General features: G+C 42.0%; 1 protein-coding gene across 2 annotated transcripts in view; it reads right to left on the reverse strand.

The window, feature by feature from the left end:
* Positions 1-710: 710 nt before the first annotated feature.
* LOC311024414 (mannosyl-oligosaccharide 1,2-alpha-mannosidase IA) overlaps positions 711-21,560 on the reverse strand; it is a 152,351-nt gene continuing 131,501 nt past the window's right edge. Inside the window, exons 5-12 of one of the 2 annotated variants that reach the window (XM_084026812.1) lie at positions 17,183-17,277; positions 13,313-13,436; positions 13,109-13,202; positions 9,856-9,971; positions 6,708-6,927; positions 4,348-4,520; positions 2,799-2,914; positions 711-2,161 (exon numbers count right to left, since the gene is read on the reverse strand). In XM_084026812.1, the coding sequence (XP_083882938.1) occupies positions 2,020-2,161; positions 2,799-2,914; positions 4,348-4,520; positions 6,708-6,927; positions 9,856-9,971; positions 13,109-13,202; positions 13,313-13,436; positions 17,183-17,277 (1,080 nt within the window). In that variant the 3' untranslated portion in view covers positions 711-2,019. Of the gene's footprint in view, positions 2,162-2,798; positions 2,915-4,347; positions 4,521-6,707; positions 6,928-9,855; positions 9,972-13,108; positions 13,203-13,312; positions 13,440-17,182; positions 17,278-21,560 lie in introns of both variants that reach the window. The other variant, XM_084026811.1, reaches the window with a different exon arrangement.

The raw sequence follows: 21,560 nt of genomic DNA on the forward strand, positions 1-21,560 counted from the left end.
AGCAATCCTCCCTCTATATACATATATATATAACATATATATATATATATATATATATATATACAGTATATATATATATTTATGCCTCTCGGCGAGCTCACGTGTACAAACTGTGCCCTTCACTTTCGCTCTATTCATTATTAACACCTTGGTCAATGGGAAGAATCGTCGTGCACTGCAGGCCTGGACTTGGATAACATTTACACTTCGTATTTAAACTCATACACTTTTGCATTAGTCCTTTTTTAAGGTGACGGTAAGATTAATGTCACCGGATCCATGACATTTAAGTACCATTTAAAAAAAAAAAGACTGTTGAATGTCAATCCTGTCAATAACGAACGCTGATTCTATTAAATGGCAATACAAAATCACAAGGTCTCACACTGAAATTAGGATTCAGACGACAGCAGGTGGAGTGGAATCATTTGGGGAGGAAAGTATTAAATCTTGCTTTGTTGGCCTGACACCGAGCTGCATTAGATAAACCCCATTAGTCATTTCACCTTGTGATTGCTGGAACCTTCCACGACCCTGAGACGTCCCCGTCCAATTAAGTCTGTAATGAACTTCCTGGAAGCCGAGACAAATGTGAGCGGCGTTTTTGTTCGTTTCCCACCAAAATCACAAATGAAATAGTGCAAGCATCACATAAAGAAGGACATTTGTTGTTTGAAATGCAGATGAGTAAAGAAACACAACAACGAGGATCGTTTTAAATGTACAAATTTGCACAGGTCTTTATATCAGTATTTGAAAATATTCAACAATGAAAGTTAAATCAAACAGTAAGAATAAGTAATAACAATAATTAATATCAGCAATAACTAGGACTTAAAGTCAGAACTTTTTTTTTTCTTACTGAAACACCTGAGGGAAGCAAATCAAAAGAGAACCCAGAAAAATAACCACTGAAGTTTAGAAAAAGAAACGATCACAAAATAAAATCAAGACAAGCTCATACAGGTGTGGGGGGGGGCGGGGTCACTCACTCCATCTGTATGTACAACACATTCGCTCCACAACTGTGCAGGACAGCAGTGATGAAAGGAACCAGTGATGAAGATGAAGCTCGTCCCACTCCCAGCCTCTTTCATCAGTATCGGCAGCCGCATGGATTCACAAGTAAAAGGCAGGTGATGCAGAGGAACGACCACGGGAACGGGAAATCCATTCGGAGCTGGCGCCGATGTGTTTCCCTTTTAATGCGTGTTTAACAGCCACAGAACTGACAGGACTCCGTTTGTTACTGGGATTTCAAAAGGCTGACTCAGAAAGCATTGTCCTGTTCACAAAATAACCCGAGCATTCAGTGGAAACTCAGCATCTATCTCCTCTTGTTTTAATGGTCCCTGGATGCATAAGACACTGCCACGTCTCCTGACGCCTCTGAACGTTTAACAAAGTCATTCAAGCTTGTTTCAGTGAGAAACATGACATCAACATTAGCTCTGCGGTGGATTCGAGGATCACACGTCTGTACATGAATCAATATTCATTCAAATATTACCGTCTGTCAAGAACACATTACTGGAAAAGAGGGAAATAGAAATGCAACGAAACCTTTGGTCAAAAAGTGTACTCACAAAGGGACAAAACAATGACGATATCAGGATTCATTCATCACTTAATTAACAAAACGAGGAACTCAAGGAGCAAAACTCAAGTGGTTTTCTAAACGTTTCTCTCTTTCTAAGAATATGGCCCGCGGATCTCCCTCCTCCCATTACATTTGGGTCTGCACGTAATACTGGTTTCCTCACAGAGGAAAGAAGGAAAGAAAAAGGTGCTCTTCTCATGAAATTCATGTTTGTCTTGATTGTCCACAAAAGAGAAGTGCCAGCAGGAAGTAGCCCCCCGGCGAAAGGATATACAATCACAGCGTAAAACGACAACATCCTTCACTGGAAAGGAATCCAGAGTCCACGGCGCTCCTGAAAAAAGACTCTGAACCTGCATTGAATTGGTGTTTTGCGATATCTGTGACTCGGTGTGTGCCGTGTGTGTCAGCGTCCAGTCTTATTCGGAGGCCGTCTTCTCCTGCGTCTCCTCGTCCTGCAGGCAGCTCCGGCGGATGACGGGCAGCGGGTGGGCTTCGGTGTTGAAGACCCAGTCCTCCAGCGGGAGGAGGTCGTCGTCGGAGAACAGCAGGTACAGATACCTGTGCAAAGAGTACAGGTATATATAGAAATGTGTGTGAATCTCTTATCTTATCCTTTAGTTTAACTTTCATCCATATGATATCAATAATTCATGATCAACTTTGTCATTTTGAATCCGGACCTTTAATATCTGGGTCAACAATGTGTCTAAAGGAAACGGGGGATTCAAACTAACAAAGTCCACCTACAAGCTCCGAAACTCACAAATAAAAGCATCTTTAAGTTGAAATAACGTAAACTTAACGTTTCAAAAAAATAACAAACAGGAAGCGGTGTCTGGTATCACTGATTCAGGTCAAATAAGTGAGCTGTATGGGAGGAGAAACCTGCTGCGTGAACATGCGTGGCAGCATATTAGCATCTAATTTCACTGCCTGACTTCCCACCTGGTCTCCCTGACGATACTGTCCCACCTTAAAAAAACATGTTCAACAGGATTGTTCTGGTAGAAATTCAAAAATATTATATATATTTGACACATTCTATATTTTCTTTTCCAATAAATACAAAACAAACATTTAGTTTTGTCTGTGAAGCCTGATAAACATGAATGCATGCCTCCTGTATTAATACACTGCTGTGCTGCGATAAGGAAGGACCGGTTTTAAGCGAAGCCACACGGAGGTGGAGACCTACTTGAGTGTCTCGGAGAGGAAGAAGCTCTGCTGCAGGTTGTCGTGGCTCGCTGTGAGGGTGTAAACGTCACGGATCCCAGAGAAGCCAGACTCCACTCTGCAGTGCTGCTCCAGGGCCTGACAGGAGACACAGGGCGGCTTTCAACAAGCTTTCTTCTTCACAATGTATAGAGCACTTCCTGCATCGGCCAGCTTGATTGTACACTTTATATCAACAGTACTTCTTTCCTTTACACGCCCACTGAAGTGACCTTTTCTCTCCTCTGAGAGAGGAAAAGACATTACTCTGATACATGATGTTGCATAAACATAAGTCAGTGTGTCCACGTTCACTGAAAGGAATGGAAGACGTCGGCTTCACAATGGAAGCCCAAGCAAAGCCAAATCTGACACGAGGGCTAATGGAGAGTGGCCGAGCGGATTATCACATTATTACCCCTGCGACAAAGGGCTGGCTTATATGTGCTAATTAACAAAGACCCCGACGTGTTAATGCGCGGTGTTCACCAAGAGCAGCGGCGTGCACCGCTTTGACCTTTGAGCCCGATAATTAAAGGCCCGTCAGACTCGTCAGCCTGATCTCTCCACTTGTGTGCGCACTAAATGAATGCTGAATCTATCACGCCAGCCCTCCACAGTTTACTGGAGCTAATGTCCTGTCTGTCGCCACATTAATAACCAGCTCCCGACACAACCTTCGTGGGATGCTGGATGTACACGTTAATGTACGCTGCCACGCCGTATCAAGCAGGCTGGTGGAGGTAATTAAGGTGTTAAAGGGACTCGACATCGTCGGTGAGATCAATTTATAAAATCAGAGACCAAGCTACTCCTGAGACGCATCAAATGATTATATTGTACTGTATCTCCCACTTAAATACAACGTGTACCACACTGACCTGATCATAAGTCAGTATTTCTCTCGGTTACATCTGAGTATTATATTCCAGGAGGAGACACGTCCATGCAGCAGAGTTGATTCTAGATTAAATCAGCCCTAAAAGCGTTTAGTTTGCCCAGCTGAACGTTTGGGAAGCTGCCAAAGAACGTGAGATGAAGAGGAGCTCAAACAGACTGAAAAATGATAACAGCTGGAGAAATCATTCCGACCACTTTCTAGCTGAGCGTGGAGCCTCGGATAGAAAACGTCCAACTCTGATTACAAGACGACGGCCTTCGGGGAAAAATACTTTTTGAAGACATTTTCAGACGACTCCAGTTCCAAGTGGTCCGAATGATTGTCTCTGGCTTTTGTAATGTTTCTGTTTGAGCTCCTCGTCATTACGTCCCCTAATATAACGGGAATATTCCGAGCTGTTCTGAACGACCTCATTCAAAGGTGGAGGCGTGAAACGCTGCAGGGAAGGTGGAGAACCAGACAATAATTCTAATATTCGGGTATAACAGGAGAATTTGCATAACTAAGCAAGACATGAGTGGTGTTAACATTCAGCTTTAAGAAAAAGAAAAAGCTTAAGTATCTTTAAACTTCTTGGGAAACTTTGCCAACAGAACACGTTTGATAAAAGATTGTGTAAAAGTCCCCTCACCTCCACGGCCTCCCAACCCCACTCCCTGTACTTGGGGTCATGGGTCAGCCTCCACATGTACATGTAGCTCTCAATGACTTCTGGCCGGAGGATGTAATATCTGTCGCTCAGCCTGGTCGCTGTCGCTTCTCCTCCGCCGTCGAATCTGAACGCCTCGGGTCCCAGTTTGGTGGCTGACGGAGGAAAAGAACACAGTTTTATTTGGGCACTTTTTCAAGAGATCCGCCATGAAAAAAAAAATCCCACTGAATGCATTTATTCTTTTTTTAAAAAGTGAACGAACATAACCTCAAAACATCATTAAATTATTGCATCAAAAAAAAGGGCTCGAGGCCAAACAAGTAAAACCTCCCCAGCTGCTCAGACGGTCTGTGTGCTTCTTCAATATATTTATATCACGGAAAGAAGAAATATTATTTTTGTGATGCGGCACAAAGGAATCTATTCTTGCCAAGGTCAGGACAGAAGCATCGGCATGGCAACGTCTCAGAGACACGTTCTGAAGTGGAAGCTGTATTCTTGTTTCTTCTCTTATCATCTGTGATTTTAGCCAAACACTGTGTAGCCACTTGGAAAATTGGGCCTTGTTAGAGGAAGCAGGCTGTCCGGGGTCACCGAGGGTTCACCGAGTAGCGGGACCAGACTATCACCTGGCCACCTGGTCACCAAGACAGTGTGTCCAATCAGGACGAGACACGGAAACAGGGATGTATGACCGTTTGGATCCATCAGTGTAATAAACGGTGAAGTGGGAGGAAAAGAGGGAAACGGGGGAGACTAGTTAGTGGCTGAAAAGTAAGCAGGGAAACTGAAAAAACATGAAGACGCAGTGGGTAAATCTCATGTTTAAGCCAGTAGGGATCAGACCTGCCCCCCCCCCCTCCTTTAAGGAAATCAGCGGTGATGGATCGTGGATGGATATTTGAACAGGCAACATGAGTACTTGTTCCACGCTGGGAGTCTCAATAGAATAAAAAGACATTTAAAAACACGACTTCCTCTTCCTGCTGCTTCATTTCCAGCGTCTCTGCTGCCGTGAAGGTGGCAGACATCCAGAGTATCCCGACTTAAGACACGGTTTAATAGCAGCCACTTTACGCACATGCAACAGCAAAGCTCACTCTCTCTGTCGACCGCTAATCCGAGAGCTGCTGAGCACCATCCAGCCACTTTTAATGAGCTAAGAGAAACCTGGTGCATGATTATGAAAGTGAAGCCAGAGAAGCCTTCTGGGCCTGCACATCAAAAGTATTTCAAGCCCATCAAGGAACGCTGTTATGTGGTGAGTCACATTATCTTCCTGCAGAAGCAAAGACGAAGGAACACTTCAGGATGAATCCTTACAGCACCCGAATGGTGGAGGGGGTGAATAGAAATAAAAAAAGAAGCTCGAAATTAGCAGAGGAGATTATTGTCGGGCCAAGACGGATGGGAGAAGACGAGATCAAACAACGGGCTTTAAAAAAGGAAGGCAGGCTTGTTGCTGGCCACGATTCTCTGCTTTTTCATCCTCTCCTGAATCCTTCTCCTGGTGGATCTACAGCGACTCACCCTCATTTAAAGGCTGGAGCCACAGTTTTTATTACTCTTATGGTCTCTTTTCTTTCCCTTTTCTCCTGAACCCCAACTAAATGTGATTATCAGCATCCAACACCTCGGCGTCTGCACTTTACTTCCTGGCTGCTCCTTCTCTGCTGAGGTGAACGCTTCTCATTTTGAGTCGGGGCAAAATTAAAACGCCCGAGGCCTTTTTAATTTACAATATCGCTCTCCGAGACTTATCATCGCCTTTCTTAGATTCAAGGAGTAAAAACACCAAATAGAATTTACTTATAAATTCAGATTTGGGATGATGGGAAGCAAGACTCGAACAAGTAATGAAAAAAAAAGCAATGCAATTTGTTTGGCTTGTGTTAGATTAGTTTCAGATGTACCAACCAATAAAGTGGAAGATGTATTATTGGAAGACGCTCTAGTGTTGCAGGTAGTTGACTCCAAAGTGGGTTTTTGCCACTAAACCTATTAGGCTTATTGGCTGGTGGAATATTTATGTTTTGTGCTGGTGGGACGCCGTGCCGACTGTGTTGGTCTTTTGTTGTTGAGAAAGCAAATATAAAAAGAAATGAAGCTGGATTCTGGTCCAGGACCTCACAAACCACTGCAGACTTTTTACAAATCATCGTCATGATGGAGATACTTCTGCATCCTTTTCATCCCTTTATTGCAATTCAATCATAACAAAAATAGTTTATTTTGGGTTCATACCACTTCAGTAAACCAGCCGATGTGCATCCTGCTATTCACAGTGAATACGGCTCACTCTGAGTGCCGTTCTAAACTTCAGCGCCGCCTCCACTCACCTGAACGGTCGTAGCTCTCGTGGCAGGTGTGTGTGATCTCAGCAGCCAGGTCCAGGTAGTGCTGCCTCTTCTCCGGAGCTCCGTCGTCAGCCCCGATGCCGATCATGCCCCCGGAGAAGCAGGCCAGGTGGCCCATCTTGTGGTCCAGGATCCCTCCCCTCCACTCGGCCATGTAGGTGAGACCGCCGGGAGACTTCTGCACCAGGTTGGCTTCAATCGCCTGCAGCGAGACGCACGGTCACAAACCACAGATGCAACTTTCCACTCCCCCGATCATACAGTGTTTTCTATGACGGCTTGTATATGTGGAGAATCTCCACAACCCCGTGGGAAGAGTCCATCATGGCTGCTTCACTGTAAATGTCTGTATTTATATGTTAAATTATGTATGTGTTGCATAACAGGGAGGCAAACCTCTGAGGGATTTCATGCGATACCCTGAAGTGGTCCAGTGAAGTTCCTTTAATAAATCATCAAACGACAGATGGACGAGGCAGAAAAAATGGAAATAGAAACATCTTTCTAGAAGAAAGAAATCTCAACTTTCTTTTGAGTTTGGTGCCTTTCTGCTTCTCTGCAGCTGCACTTTAAGTTTCATACCACAGGGAAGCTGATTCGGTTTATTTCTCTCACCTCATCATGGTGTTATCTTTTTGCATTTGAATGCAGCATTGTGATATTGAGCATCCTCAAATGTGATCATTAAAATGTAAATTCCAATCATTCATTAGTTTCTCTTTGTAACGGCTCTTTCACAATGAGCTCAAGGACGTGAAGAAGTCCTCCTTCAGAGTTACATGTGACAACATCACGTCTGTGGAGTGGGATGACTTCATTTCAGATTCATTCATGGCCGTACTTCCCTCCCACCAGCGCCGTACATGAGACACTTAACATGCTAAAACTGATTTAATAAACCTGCTGAGTGTAAAACGCTGCAGTTTGTATACTATGAAAATGTATGAATATCATGTTCTCTGGAAAACAAACCATTTTCTCGAGGGCTGATGATTCCCCCTAATTGGCTGTTGTTAGCAGTAATCACGGCATAGTCTAATTGGAAAATGTTCATCTCATTCAACACTGTGTTTTAATTAGTAATCTCCTTTTATTTGAATGCCAAAGATAATGAGCTGTGCCCTTTCACCTTCCATCTGTGTACAAACACACAGTCTATAACTCCATCCGATAGCATGGGGGTCCCTGGCTGTTTAAATACCGAGTCACAGGGGAGAAGGGGGGTCTGTAATTAGCAGTTCTGCCTCTGGCTTGACCCTCCGATGAGAACTGAGGAAACCTCAGTGGTAATCTCCGGGTATTGTCTGTGATATATTAATTGTAGCCGCAGGGAAAGTGCTTCACTTTGATATCGTCTCCAGTAAAGACGGAAAACAGACACATTCTGATGTAATGTTGTGTATGTGCAGCGGTGCAGCGAGTTCATGTTCATTTTCTGCAGGTAGTGGGAGTGCTTCTGTTTTACATGAAGCTATATAAATACATGAGTCGGTCGCCATCTCATCGTATTACACAGTAGCAGCGATATTATCTTCCTTCCTCTCCCCTGTGAGCCTTCCAGCGAGAGCATCTCTGTCACTAAAACACTATAACGCTCTATATAATCACAAAAAAAAACTAACGCTCTATATAATCACAAAACACTGTAACGCTCTATATAATCATTAACACACTATAACGCTCTATATAATCACAAACACACTATAACGCTCTATATAATCACAAAAACACTGTAACGCTCTATATAATCATTAACACACTATAATGCTCTATATAATCATTAACACACTATAACGCTCTACATAATCACCAAAACACTGTAACGCTCTATATAATTACAAAACACTGTAACGCTCTATATAATCATTAACACACTATAATGCTCTATATAATCACAAACACACTATAACGCTCTATATAATCACAAAAACACTGTAACGCTCTATATAATCATTAACACACTATAACGCTCTATATAATCATTAAAACACTATAACGCTCTATATAATCACAAACACACTATAACACTCTATATAATCACAAACACACTATAACGCTCTATATAATCACAAACACACTATAACGCTCTATATAATCATTAAAACACTATAACGCTCTATATAATCACAAACACACTATAACACTCTATATAATCACCAAAACACTGTAACGCTCTATATAATCATTAACACACCATAACGCTCTACATAATCGCCAAAACACTGTAACGCTCTATATAATTACAAAACACTGTAACGCTCTATATAATCATTAACACACTATAATGCTCTATATAATCACAAACACACTGTAACGCTCTATATAATCACAAACACTATAACGCTCCTTTGTTTTAGTGCAGCTTGCAGACATGCATTAATGTGTCAACAATTTAATTGAATCCAATGCCTATTTAACGCCTGTTTGACTTTAACATAGAAGCTATGAGTTGGGATTAAAACACCACAGCAGCACACGATTGAATACACATAAGAGTTTATATACACGTCCTGTATTGACTTTTTCTCCATCGATGTGGGAAAACAAATATTTTCAACATTAATTTGTGCGTTTTTATGGATGAATAAACATCCAGCTAGTAGGAACTTTACACCAACTCAACGTTCTCTGCTTGCATGCTGTTGGGCTTGATATGACAGGCAGCAGAATTGGCTCTTTAATAATGTGAAATGATGCTCTGTGGAGGGTTAGGGTCGCACTCACAGTGGTCATTAATTAACCTTCAACTGCAAAATACTTGTTAAACTCCTTGTTGATGCAGCCTGTATGACACTCTTCTACCTTATTTTTCTTTTTAACTCTCGAACACTACGAGTTAAAAACATCAAGACAACGTCTGCATGAGGAAGATTTCACTAAGTGATCGTCTGAATGAACCCTTTAATAGATGACTGAAGCCAGTAAAGTCACATACTCCATGTCTGAATCTTCACTTCGTCTTCAACCATCCCCTAAAACTTTAAGTACCTGCTCTCCTTCCCTGATTGGTCCACCGTTGTCTGGCTGTTAAGCTCTTTTTGTACACTTTCTCTCATCGCAGGTTTGTGGATATTAATGTGAGTGTTATCGCTGGATGAGTCGGCCGTGAAATGTAAGATTAAACCCGTACCTCCAGAGCGCCGTAGTACATCTTCTTTGCACCGTCGTCCGTCTTGTCTGACATCAGATATGATTTGATCAGATACTCGTAGAAACTATCGCCGAGGCCGCCGATGGAGACGTGATCTACGCGGGGAGAGGAGGCAAACACTTTAAAGTCGGGAATATTGTGAGAGATGATTGTGTGTTCAGCCTTTCAGTAAGCAGCATCACTCCTGCTAGCAGCAGCAGCTAGGAAGTTAGCTGTCTCATAAAGGGCCGGGTGGATTTTATCTCCATTAAATTAATGAATAAATCATTGCCATTGGTTAATCCACCCGTCCCTTTAATGCCGCGGATCCAGGCTGCATTCATTTAATGAATCACACCATTAGAAATGATTGTCATATCCTGGTGATTAGGTGATATTATTCTAATATCCCATAACAGGTGTTAAATTATATTCTATGTGGTATTAAAAAGTTTTAAATGTTATGGTGAACCCTACATAAAACCAAACTTCATTCATAAAATGTGCTAATTTAAAAGTTTGAGTGCCTCGTGTTAAATATAAGTTGCATCGTCGGTATTTCTTCACTCGTGATCGTGAACCCAAACGCTCTCTGATGCTAGAAAAGTGTCACATGATGTAACACTCAAAGCTTGCGAGTGGAAAAAGAAAAGCTCCACTCTGAAATTCACAAAGATGAATATTATATTGGCGTGGAGGCGTGTGCTGTAAATCTCATCCATCCTCTCACGCTCACGAACGCCGACTCCCCCGCGAGGTCGTCACGCCGCTGCCGTGTTTGTCCTTGACACCGACGACGGTGAGCCAAGATCTCTTTGTTGCAATAAATATACAGAGCGTTGCTTCTCTACATGCCCACCCGCCACAATTAGCGCCTGTAATCACCCAGATTACCACCGCTTCACTATAATAATACCAGCTAACAGTACTATAATAATACCAGCTAACACAGTACTAAAATAATACCAGCTAACAGTACTATAATAATACCAGCTAACAGTACTATAATAATACCAGCTAACACAGTACTTAAATAATACCAGCTAACAGTACTATAATAATACCAGCTAACACAGTACTATAGTAATACCAGCTAACAGTACTATAATAATACCAGCTAACACAGTACTATAATAATACCAGCTAACACAGTACTATAATAATACCAGCTAACACAGTACTATAATAATACCAGCTAACACAGTACTATAGTAATACCAGCTAACAGTACTATAATAATACCAGCTAACAGTACTATAATAATACCAGCTAACACAGTACTAAAATAATACCAGCTAACAGTACTATAATAATACCAGCTAACACAGTACTATAGTAATACCAGCTAACAGTACTATAATAATACGAGCTAACAGTACTATAATAATACCAGCTAACAGTACTATAATAATACCAGCTAACAGTACTATAATAATTACAGCTAACAGTGCTATAATAATACCAGCTAACAGTACTATAATAATACCAGCTAACACAGTACTATAATAATACCAGCTAACAGTACTATAATAATACCAGCTAACAGTACTATAATAAAACCAGCTAACACAGTACTACAATAATACCAGCTAACAGTACTATAATAATACCAGCTAACAGTACTATAATAATACCAGCTAACACAGTACTATAATAATACCAGCTAACAGTACTATAATAATACCAGCTAACAGTGCTATAATAATACCAGCTAACAGTACTATAATAATACCAGCTAACACAGTACTATAATAATACCAGCTAACACAGTACTATAATAATACCAGCTAACAGTACTATAATAATACCAGCTAACAGTACTATAATAATTACAGCTAACAGTGCTATAATAATACCAGCTAACAGTGCTATAATAATACCAGCTAACAGTGCTATAATAATACCAGCTAGTACTATAATAATACCAGCTAACACAGTACTATAATAATACCAGCTAACAGTACTATAATAATACCAGCTAGTACTATAATAATACCAGCTAACACAGTACTATAATAATACCAGCTAACAGTACTATAATAATACCAGCTAACAGTACTATAATAATTACAGCTAACAGTGCTATAATAATACCAGCTAACAGTGCTATAATAATACCAGCTAACAGTGCTATAATAATACCAGCTAACAGTACTATAATAATACCAGCTAACACAGTACTATAATAATACCAGCTAACAGTACTGTAATAATACCAGCTAACACAGTACTATAATAATACCAGCTAACAGTGCTATAATAATACCAGCTAACAGTACTATAATAATACCAGCTAACACAGTACTATAATAATACCAGCTAACAGTACTATAATAATTACAGCTAACAGTGCTATAATAATACCAGCTAACACAGTACTATAATAATACCAGCTAACAGTACTATAATAATACCAGCTAACAGTACTATAATAATTACAGCTAACAGTGCTATAATAATACCAGCTAACAGTACTATAATAATACCAGCTAACAGTACTATAATAATTACAGCTAACAGTACTATAATAATACCAGCTAACAGTGCTATAATAATACCAGCTAGTACTATAATAATACCAGCTAACACAGTACTATAATAATACCAGCTAACAGTACTATAATAATACCAGCTAGTACTATAATAATACCAGCTAACACAGTACTATAATAATACCAGCTAACAGTACTATAATAATACCAGCTAACAGTACTATAATAATTACAGCTAACAGTGCTATAATAATACCAGCTAACAGTGCTATAATAATACCAGCTAACAGTGCTATAATAATACCAGCTAACAGTACTATAATAATACCAGCTAACACAGTACTATAATAATACCAGCTAACAGTACTGTAATAATACCAGCTAACACAGTACTATAATAATACCAGCTAACAGTGCTATAATAATACCAGCTAACAGTACTATAATAATACCAGCTAACACGGTACTATAATAATACCAGCTAACAGTACTATAATAATACCAGCTAACAGTACTATAATAATTACAGCTAACAGTGCTATAATAATACCAGCTAACAGTACTATAATAATACCAGCTAACAGTACTATAATAATTACAGCTAACAGTACTATAATAATACCAGCTAACAGTACTATAATAATACCAGCTAACAGTACTATAATAATTACAGCTAACAGTACTATAATAATACCAGCTAACAGTACTATAATAAAACCAGCTAACACGGTAATATAATACTACCAGCTAACAGTACTTACGTTGGACCCAGTTGCCGCTGACTGGACTGAGGAAGTTGGGGTACAGGCCGTGGGGTTTTTCAATCTTGTTCAGTAGTTTTCTGATGTTCATCACCTGCAAAGACACAAAGGAAAACCATGATTTCACACATTCAGCTTCTATGGGATCGTCTATTGAAGGCTGGAAAGCATTATATATATATATATTATATATATCTATGGCACCTTCTCTGTGTAGATGGGATTCCTGGAGAGCTCCGACAGATGGACAAACTCGAGGTGGAGGGTCCCGAACTCAGCCAGGATGCTGCTCCCGGCTGAGGCCCAGCCCCAACTCCAACTGGTGCCACTGCAACAATAAGTAACGGGTCGACTAAGTCTCCTGGCTGTCACACAAACACAACATTCTATAGATGAACAGTGTATTCACACATCATCAGCAAAGTGGCATGGACATATTAGAAAGAGCTGACGCCGTGTTTGTCACAAAGACACAAACAAGATGAGCAGAAGTGTATGAACTTCCTCTAAATGTGGTGGAAACAGGAAGTGAGGTCAGGAATGATGGTCAACAAGCGTGCTGGTCCAAACCACCGCTGAGCTTTCAGCAGTCGCTTCATGAGCTTCCTTGTTTTTATCGTAAACAGTCGGAGGTTCCTGTTTTCCAGATTGATCACAGCTGCTATTGTTTTTCTTTATGCTGAGTTATGCAACTTCTTGATAGGTCAAAGTTTATTGTATGTGGAGATGAATTTCTACCAGGAGAAGTTTTGGAGACCAAAGACTACAAACTAAAAGCTTCCTCTTGGTGCTGCGTAACACTGTGTGGTATATGAAGACAGTGGATCTAAATTATTCACCAAACCCACTATAATCTTCTGGATTTCACCGTTTTGACGGGAAGTTCTGGTGACAGGAGTGTTTTATTTGAACTGGAGCGTCGTTCATCAGCGCTTCTCTCTCAGTTATAAAACATCGGCATCATCGTCTCAGAGCTCCTCGTCTTCTGTCTCTGCTTAATGCATCATAACAGACAGGTCTTATTCTTTTTATTCCCTTTTCAGATGGAAATCAATAATCTAATCTACTGCACGTCTCCAGAGACGTGTATAATACATTTCATCCAAAGCACATCGATCTCTCTGAACATTCAGCCGTCGTCGTTCCTGGTTCTCAGAGTCGGACCTCCGAAACTCTCTCTTCCTTAAAGTTGTGCAACACAAGGACACAAGCAATTAGCAACTCAAGTCACCAGCAACGGCTTCAGAAGCAACAAGACTCCAGCTTTTCAAACGGGAAGATTTGGTTCTTTGCTTTGCGACAGTAAACAAAATGTCCTTCGAGTTTTGGACCAAATGTGCAGTTTGAATGCATCACTCGGCTGGGGAGGATTTATCTGTTTTCCAACATTCCAACCAATGGGTCACAACAACGTATAAAACTACAACAATGGATGAGGGTTTTGGGGTTTATTATATATGAATCTTGTTATTTTTTCAGTATCAACTTTCCAAAACGACTCAAAAACATGACGAAAACTGCTTCATATGAAGGCACTTCTTTACTCTTCTATATCACGTCTCCAGGTAAAAACCTAAATAATAATTTATGTGCAAATGTTTTGATGTGATTATCTAAAATATATGAAGTAAAGCTTAGTCGTCATACCATAAAGATTAATTACAATATGGTGATAAATTGAACCATTACAGCTAAGGTCGGTAAATCATTTCAGAAACTGTTATTTGTTGAAATTATCGTTACATCCCGACAGAAATCAATAACTCAAACGCTCTGACAGAATAAAGAAATGGGGAAAAGTGTGTGAAACCGGCTTTAAAAAGTTACCTGGAAACTATGAACATCAAGGTCAGAAGGAGACCATCGGTTTTATTCCCCCGGGTCGGTTAATGCCACTCTGCTAATCTAATCTCTGTTAATGTGTGGTCTTCAGAGACGGCACTAATGCACGACTGTCTGACTTTGTGTGACTTCATATCCGAAAATAGACGGCGGAGAAGATCAGGCGTCCGCTAATGAATTGAACTGAATCCGTAAGAAGGCGGAAAAAGCGAAGCTGGTGGGAGGTGGGCGAGTCAAAAGAGTTTGCCACTCTGATGAATGCATCCATTAAAAGTTTGGGGGCTCCATCATTAGTAGTTCTTGCTCGAGTCACATCTGATTCCTCCTTTAGGAAGAATCAATCTGAGGATCAAAGCGGAGGTGTGTGTGTGTGTGTGTGTGTGTGTGTGTGTGTGTGTGTTTGCAGACGTGGAGGAGATGGAGGCACTCATTAATCTTTTCACCCCCTTTAACGAACGCACGCTCGCAGCCGTCCACAGCTATCAGGAATATAATGAAAAATGCAAAAAATCAATATCACGTCGTAGATAATATGTTTTTGTGCATTTTAACAGCAGAGCTAAATAATTCCAGTTTCTGACCTTGACTTAGAACACCAATGAAACTGTGACATTACATGCATACCCTCAGGAACGCTGAGAGAACCTCTATTTAAAGGTTTTAAGATCAAAATCATTGAAATCGACGAGCAGACGTGTCAGAATGCTACGTGTCGTTAGCATCTTTGGTTGTGAAACAATCAGATGCAGTAGATTTGAATGAAGCTGACATCCAAAAACTAACCACGCCAATGCAAACTCGACCAACTCTGCATCACAAAGTTAGCTTCTCTCTCCTCCATGTGATCCATTCATGTGAATGCGTGCTCAGACATCACACCCTGCTGTGGAGGGATCGTCAGTACACTCACAATCAAGAAGCAGGAACTAGAGAACGTCTGGACGATCACTTCATCAATCAATCCGTCTTTTCAGCACTTAAAAAATAAAGTTGCAGCTAAATGTCGTGTGATGTGTCGTACCTGCAGATGTCTGACAGCCGTGATGACTTGTATAAGAACACACTTCCATACGCTGCAGAGCTCAGCTCCCCGTGTGCAGAGATATGTTCTATGAAGTGACTGTATAGCGTCTAGCTTGTTTACGTGGGCAGCCGGCTTCCTCTCGCCCATCTGCCCCACGCCGCCCATGTCGGCGATGCAGCAGGAATGGACGGTAGAATAAGGTAATTAAATGTGCCAGCAGCTGTCCGGTTTGGCTGGTGGGTTAATTAGAAGCAGGTGGATGACAGAGGCGCCAGGAAGCGTCTCATAAAAACACGAGGTCGGGGGAGTGGAAGATAAACTGTAGGATTTACTCAAATCTGAAATAAAAACGTAGAAAAGGAGCTTGACACTTTCAGTAACTTTCAACCAAATAAAACATGGCTGAGTGAGTGTAGTGTTTTAGATCTCCTCTCACAGGATGCTTCATCAAACTGCATCACTGAGTCCCCCCCCCCCCCCCCCCCCCTCATGAAACACAGCTAAAGTCAGTCTGAGGGTGATGAAGGCTCATCTGACCGCCACAGTCACCGACGCCCGGCTGCATACTACCGTCTCACTAGAATAATATAAAATAATATAAAAAAACACAAAAACAAGAGGCAACATTTCTGAAGAAGAGAGAGAGAGCGAGAGAGCGAGCTTCAAACATGGTGAAACTGTTCTGAAATGGAAATATGTGGATGTTGCGTTGCGTGACCGCGGCATGAACGAGCCTGTGTCAGTAAAGATTTTCAGATTACAAAGGTAATGGTTCGGAACAGATTAAGAATTAACACAACTCATTTTTAATACATGCAAATATTATTCATGTGATCCTCAAAGTGTTTATGAACACAGATTAATTCTTATCCAAATGTTATCGTCATTGTAAAGCTCAGCCTGCAGCTGCTCCATTGTCGTGTCAATAAACGGGAATGTTGGCGCGTTTTTTTATTTTTATTTGCCATTTCTGAAACTTCTTTTAGAACTTGCCAATGTTTATTTTGACGTACTAAAATGTCCCGCGGCATTGCATCAGCTGAGAAATTAATTTAATCGTAACTTAACTGAGGATTTAGTTTCACGTTTGCCGACTTCCTCCCGCTTCGAACTCGGCTGCGTGTTTTTGAGTCGAGCGGTCGGCCAGCCTGACGCCTCGTCTGCCGGCTGGAGGCCGTTTGGAGGCGGAGGCTGGTGCTGAGACTCACCTCCCCAGGTTGATGACGCCTCGGGGGATTCCTGTTGGCGTGTTGAAGGCAGGCAGCAGCTTCTCTCCCAGCTCCATCACTTTCCTCCTGTACATCTGGAAAGAAAGCAGGAGAAGGTAAACGGACGAACACACAACACGTGTAGGAACACATATTTAAAGAGGGGAAAAGCTGCCTGTCATGTCATCACAATCAGTCACAGGCTGAGAAACAACACAGGCCTGCACACCTTTCCCATCCGAAGCTCATTATGTGAAACATAAGGCTCGCTGCAACAGAAGCCCGGCAGGATTAAAAGCAATCTCATCCATGTAATCTACAACAGTCCATTTAAAACCGCACTTCCTCCCCCGTCTCCGCCGGGACACACTCTCCGAGGCCAAGGCCGAGGCAAAGTTAATGTATCATCTTATGAGCTGCATTATCAGTCACCGGCTCTCCATTAGCCGCTGGGACTGATGTTTGAAGGGGGGGGTAGCAGAGCAGAGGTGAGGGGAGAACAGGGGGAGATGGAGGCTGGGAAGCCTGGGAGGCCAGACAGTGATTGAGTAGAGACAGACGGGGGTGCAGAGGGAAACCCGGGTCTAGACAAAGACAGTCGGGGTCAGCGGTGTGGAGCAGTGACTCAGCAGAAATGTCCAGTTAGAGGAGAAACAAAACAAACCAGCTGAAAACAGAAAGAACTGGCCTCGGTTCTGAGGACCGTTATCACTATATCGACTGGTAGTGAGTCAGAGTGATGCGTCCTCGGCTGCAGATTAGATCCTCTTCCTCATCGCTTGCAAACCTTACATGCATCATGTATGCAGGCTGTTCAGAAGTCTCACGTTCTTGTGCTCAGCATGCATATTTCACAGCGTCCTCTCCTAGAATTACCCATGAGCCTTTGCATGAAACCTTCCCCACGGGATCTTGACAGCGTTGCGAACAGCACGGCGTCCCCTTGGCTCGGTGGAGAGCGAGGGTTAGAGAGGTGGAACGTAAATCACTTAGATGATTGAAGGAAGTTTCCAAAAAATCTAAAATGTGTTTCATGCCAGCGGCTAAATCAGATATTCTTACAGATGCTTTAGGATGCTTGAATCACTCCACTGTTGCATCATATGTATTCATTTAAATGGAAATGCACATGGCATATGTGCCACTTTGCATGAAATAAAACACATTTATAGAAAAGAATTATATATTTTGAATGCTTTCTGCATGAGGTTCCTACTTCTTTGTTGAACGACAATAAAGATGAACCTTGAAGAAATAAGCTAAAACAGTGGGTCTGCTTGTCATAACGTGGTGGGATGCAAACATGGCAGGACAGTCATTTTTAATTCTGACAGAATAATACAGAGCAGCTTCAGCGTGTGTGTGTGTGTGTGTGTGTGTGTGTGTGTGTGTGTGTGTGCTGCTTTCCCTCTAGAGTCCTCTGGCTCTCGATTTTTGTCAAAAAACAGCACTAATGACCCTCCGCCTGGTCTCTCCTCTCCTCATACGTCTCCTTTCTAGCAGCCGCCGATGCAAAACAGAAAGCCACACACACACACACACACACACACACACACACAAACAAACACACACACACACACACACACACACACACACACACACACACACAAACAAACACACACACACACACACACACACACACACACACACACACACACACACACACACACACACACACACACACACACACACACACACACACACACACACACACACACTCGGCCTCTTTCATGACAGAAAGTTGTGTAATCAGACTTTAAAATGAAAAGACACACAGATCCATTCTAAGTTGAATATATAAAACCTCACATCAAGTAGCAGGGCAGCAGATTATATTGCACTCATTTATTTTTGTTTGCTTGTTTATAAATGACTTAATTAATTGTAGAGAAAGCCCTTTGGCCGGCGTGGGCTCTGTGATTTACTGGAACGCAGCACACAGGCTGAATTAAGGGCCGTGCTCATAAATGTGTCTTCGCTGCTGGTCTCTGGTTCCACGACGGGTCTTCATTACTCAAGTGCTGCTGCAAGAAGCATTTACACACATATAGACAGTATATGTATAGATGTGTGCATGCATTTTATTTTTACTTCCCTTCTCTCTGTGAAGAATTCACGGAGCTAAAGATCAACATTGATGGGATGTGACAGCCGACAGGTCGCTGTCTTCCCTTCCAGGCAGATTTCCCTGTAGGACGGCGGGAAGGAGGCCGGACAGAAACAGCTTTTCCATCAGCTCTAAAGCCGCCGAAGACACGCGTCAGCATGCAGTCATCTCTGGCACGGCAAACATCGTCGGAGGCCAGTGGAGAGGAACATTTCTAGGTCTGCCACTTCTGTTTACCAGTAAAAACCTCAGTCCTGCCTCAGAACAAAGAAAACGCTCTGATACCAACGAGCAAATAACGCCATTAAAACAGAGATTACTGACCGATGACCCGATATTACAGCAGGAGGCGACGCTTGACGCGTCCAAGCCTCAAATCCATTTGTACAAATGTGGAGCTCAAAATGCCTTTTCTGTTTGGCCAAATTGGACGTTGATTTCACCGACCATTCATACGCATTATGATATTATTATATGATTTGTTGTCGTCCGGCTGGATATCTTCCAAACCACTGCAACTAAATCAAGCATGGAAACTGTAAACATGAATTCCCTTCATTCAACAGTGAAAACATCTTTTGCGTCCCAATAGAATATAAACACCATATATGTGTGAGCGCTTCCTGTCTTCTGCTCATATTAAGCTTTTATTTGATGACTTGACAACCAACCAACATACTCTCTTCCCTTCTTCACATTTAGGACACGCTCAGGTCTGATTGGACATGTGACAGACATGCTGAATATATATAATGTGGCTATAAACTGGTGTGCTTTAGCAGCCAGCAGGGAGCTTCATCAGCTGCACAAACCCTTCAAATCAGTGTCAATGATTGGGAGGACAAAGTGCTGGAACAAAGCCCCCCCTCGTCTTTATCCGGCTGATGTACGAGACAAAGAAGCAGAAAACCTGACCAAGACGACAAATGGATCCTGAGCAGCAGCCCCAGTACGAAGACGAATTTCCATCTCGGCTTCAGAGGACGGCTTGTGGTTTTCTTGATTATGTCTTTTTGGTTTTGAGAGCAGCGTGCAGGAAGAGTGCATGCATAATACCGCCTTCTTACAAGTCCGGCGCCGCTACCGGTTGCCTCCGTGAAAAACACTTTTTTTGAAGTCGCTTCAGGTTCCTGAGCTCCAAAAATAACGACTGAATCTAAATACTCGGCGGCTGACATTTGGAGAATCTTCTGATGCCGCCGTGCTTTCTATAGACGCACATGAATAATTCCTATTTGGAACACAGATGTGCAAACTAACCCCTTCTAGTCGCCATCGCTATCGTAAAATGTCCAGAGTCATTTTCTCATCGTCTCCCTCCCTTTGTCCTGAAGAAGCAAATGTAGAAAGCAGCTAAAAGGGTCTGACAGCTCTGTCCACAAAGCAGAAAAACAGCCGGCGCCCTCGTGTGTCGATCACAGACACAAAGGAAGCCGATGACAGCGATCACCTGTGGATAAGTCACCAAACAGCCTGAGTTTGTCAGCGTTCAAGTGCCTTGTTTCATCCAATAATCCCCAAAACCAAAAGATATTCAGATCATGAAGTCAAAACAAACAGCTAACCAATAATCAAGTTGCAGATGAAGTATCTGTCAATCAACGAATTGCTCGTTAAATGAAGTTAAAATGCATCTAGTTGACACATCGTCACACCGTTTTCATTCATGGTTAAATCTTGAGTCTTGTATTTTTGGTTTCAGCCGTTTTCTATATTTAGAACACATTTAGTGCCGGTGAGAGTGAAACTACCTCAGCGATGACGTCACAGCTCTGCACAACCTCCACCTGTAATACATATTACTCTATGATATTTACATTATAATACATCATTATATGAGCCTATGTTTGACCAGGTCACCATGCAGTGCAGAGAGATGAGGCAACGTTTGAGGTACGGGACTTAGAATATCACATGACCTTTGGGTTTGGCCAATATTACAGGTTATTTGTGGAGATTTTATTGGGGGATTCCTTACTTCGCTGATGTCTGGGTCGTAAGTCGATTCTTTGTAAACAGCGCCTGTTGTGTTTCGTTTCTCTCCCATCAGCATTGATCATTATGAGGATGCTTCTCCTTTCTCCGAGGGTAATATTCAGACAGAAACAGAGTTCAGGTTTCTGACTGGGAGTCGCAGACTGAAAGGAATATCACGAGTCTTCAACCGTCCTCCCCGATGTTTCCACCCCGATCTGACAAGCCTGACAGACGGAGACCTTTTCCTGCACATTGATTTCGTTCTTCATTTCACAATCTGCTGGTGCGATCCGA

This window comes from Eutrigla gurnardus (assembly GCF_963514095.1).
Source record: "Eutrigla gurnardus genome assembly, chromosome: 14".
NCBI lineage: Eukaryota > Metazoa > Chordata > Actinopteri > Perciformes > Triglidae > Eutrigla > Eutrigla gurnardus.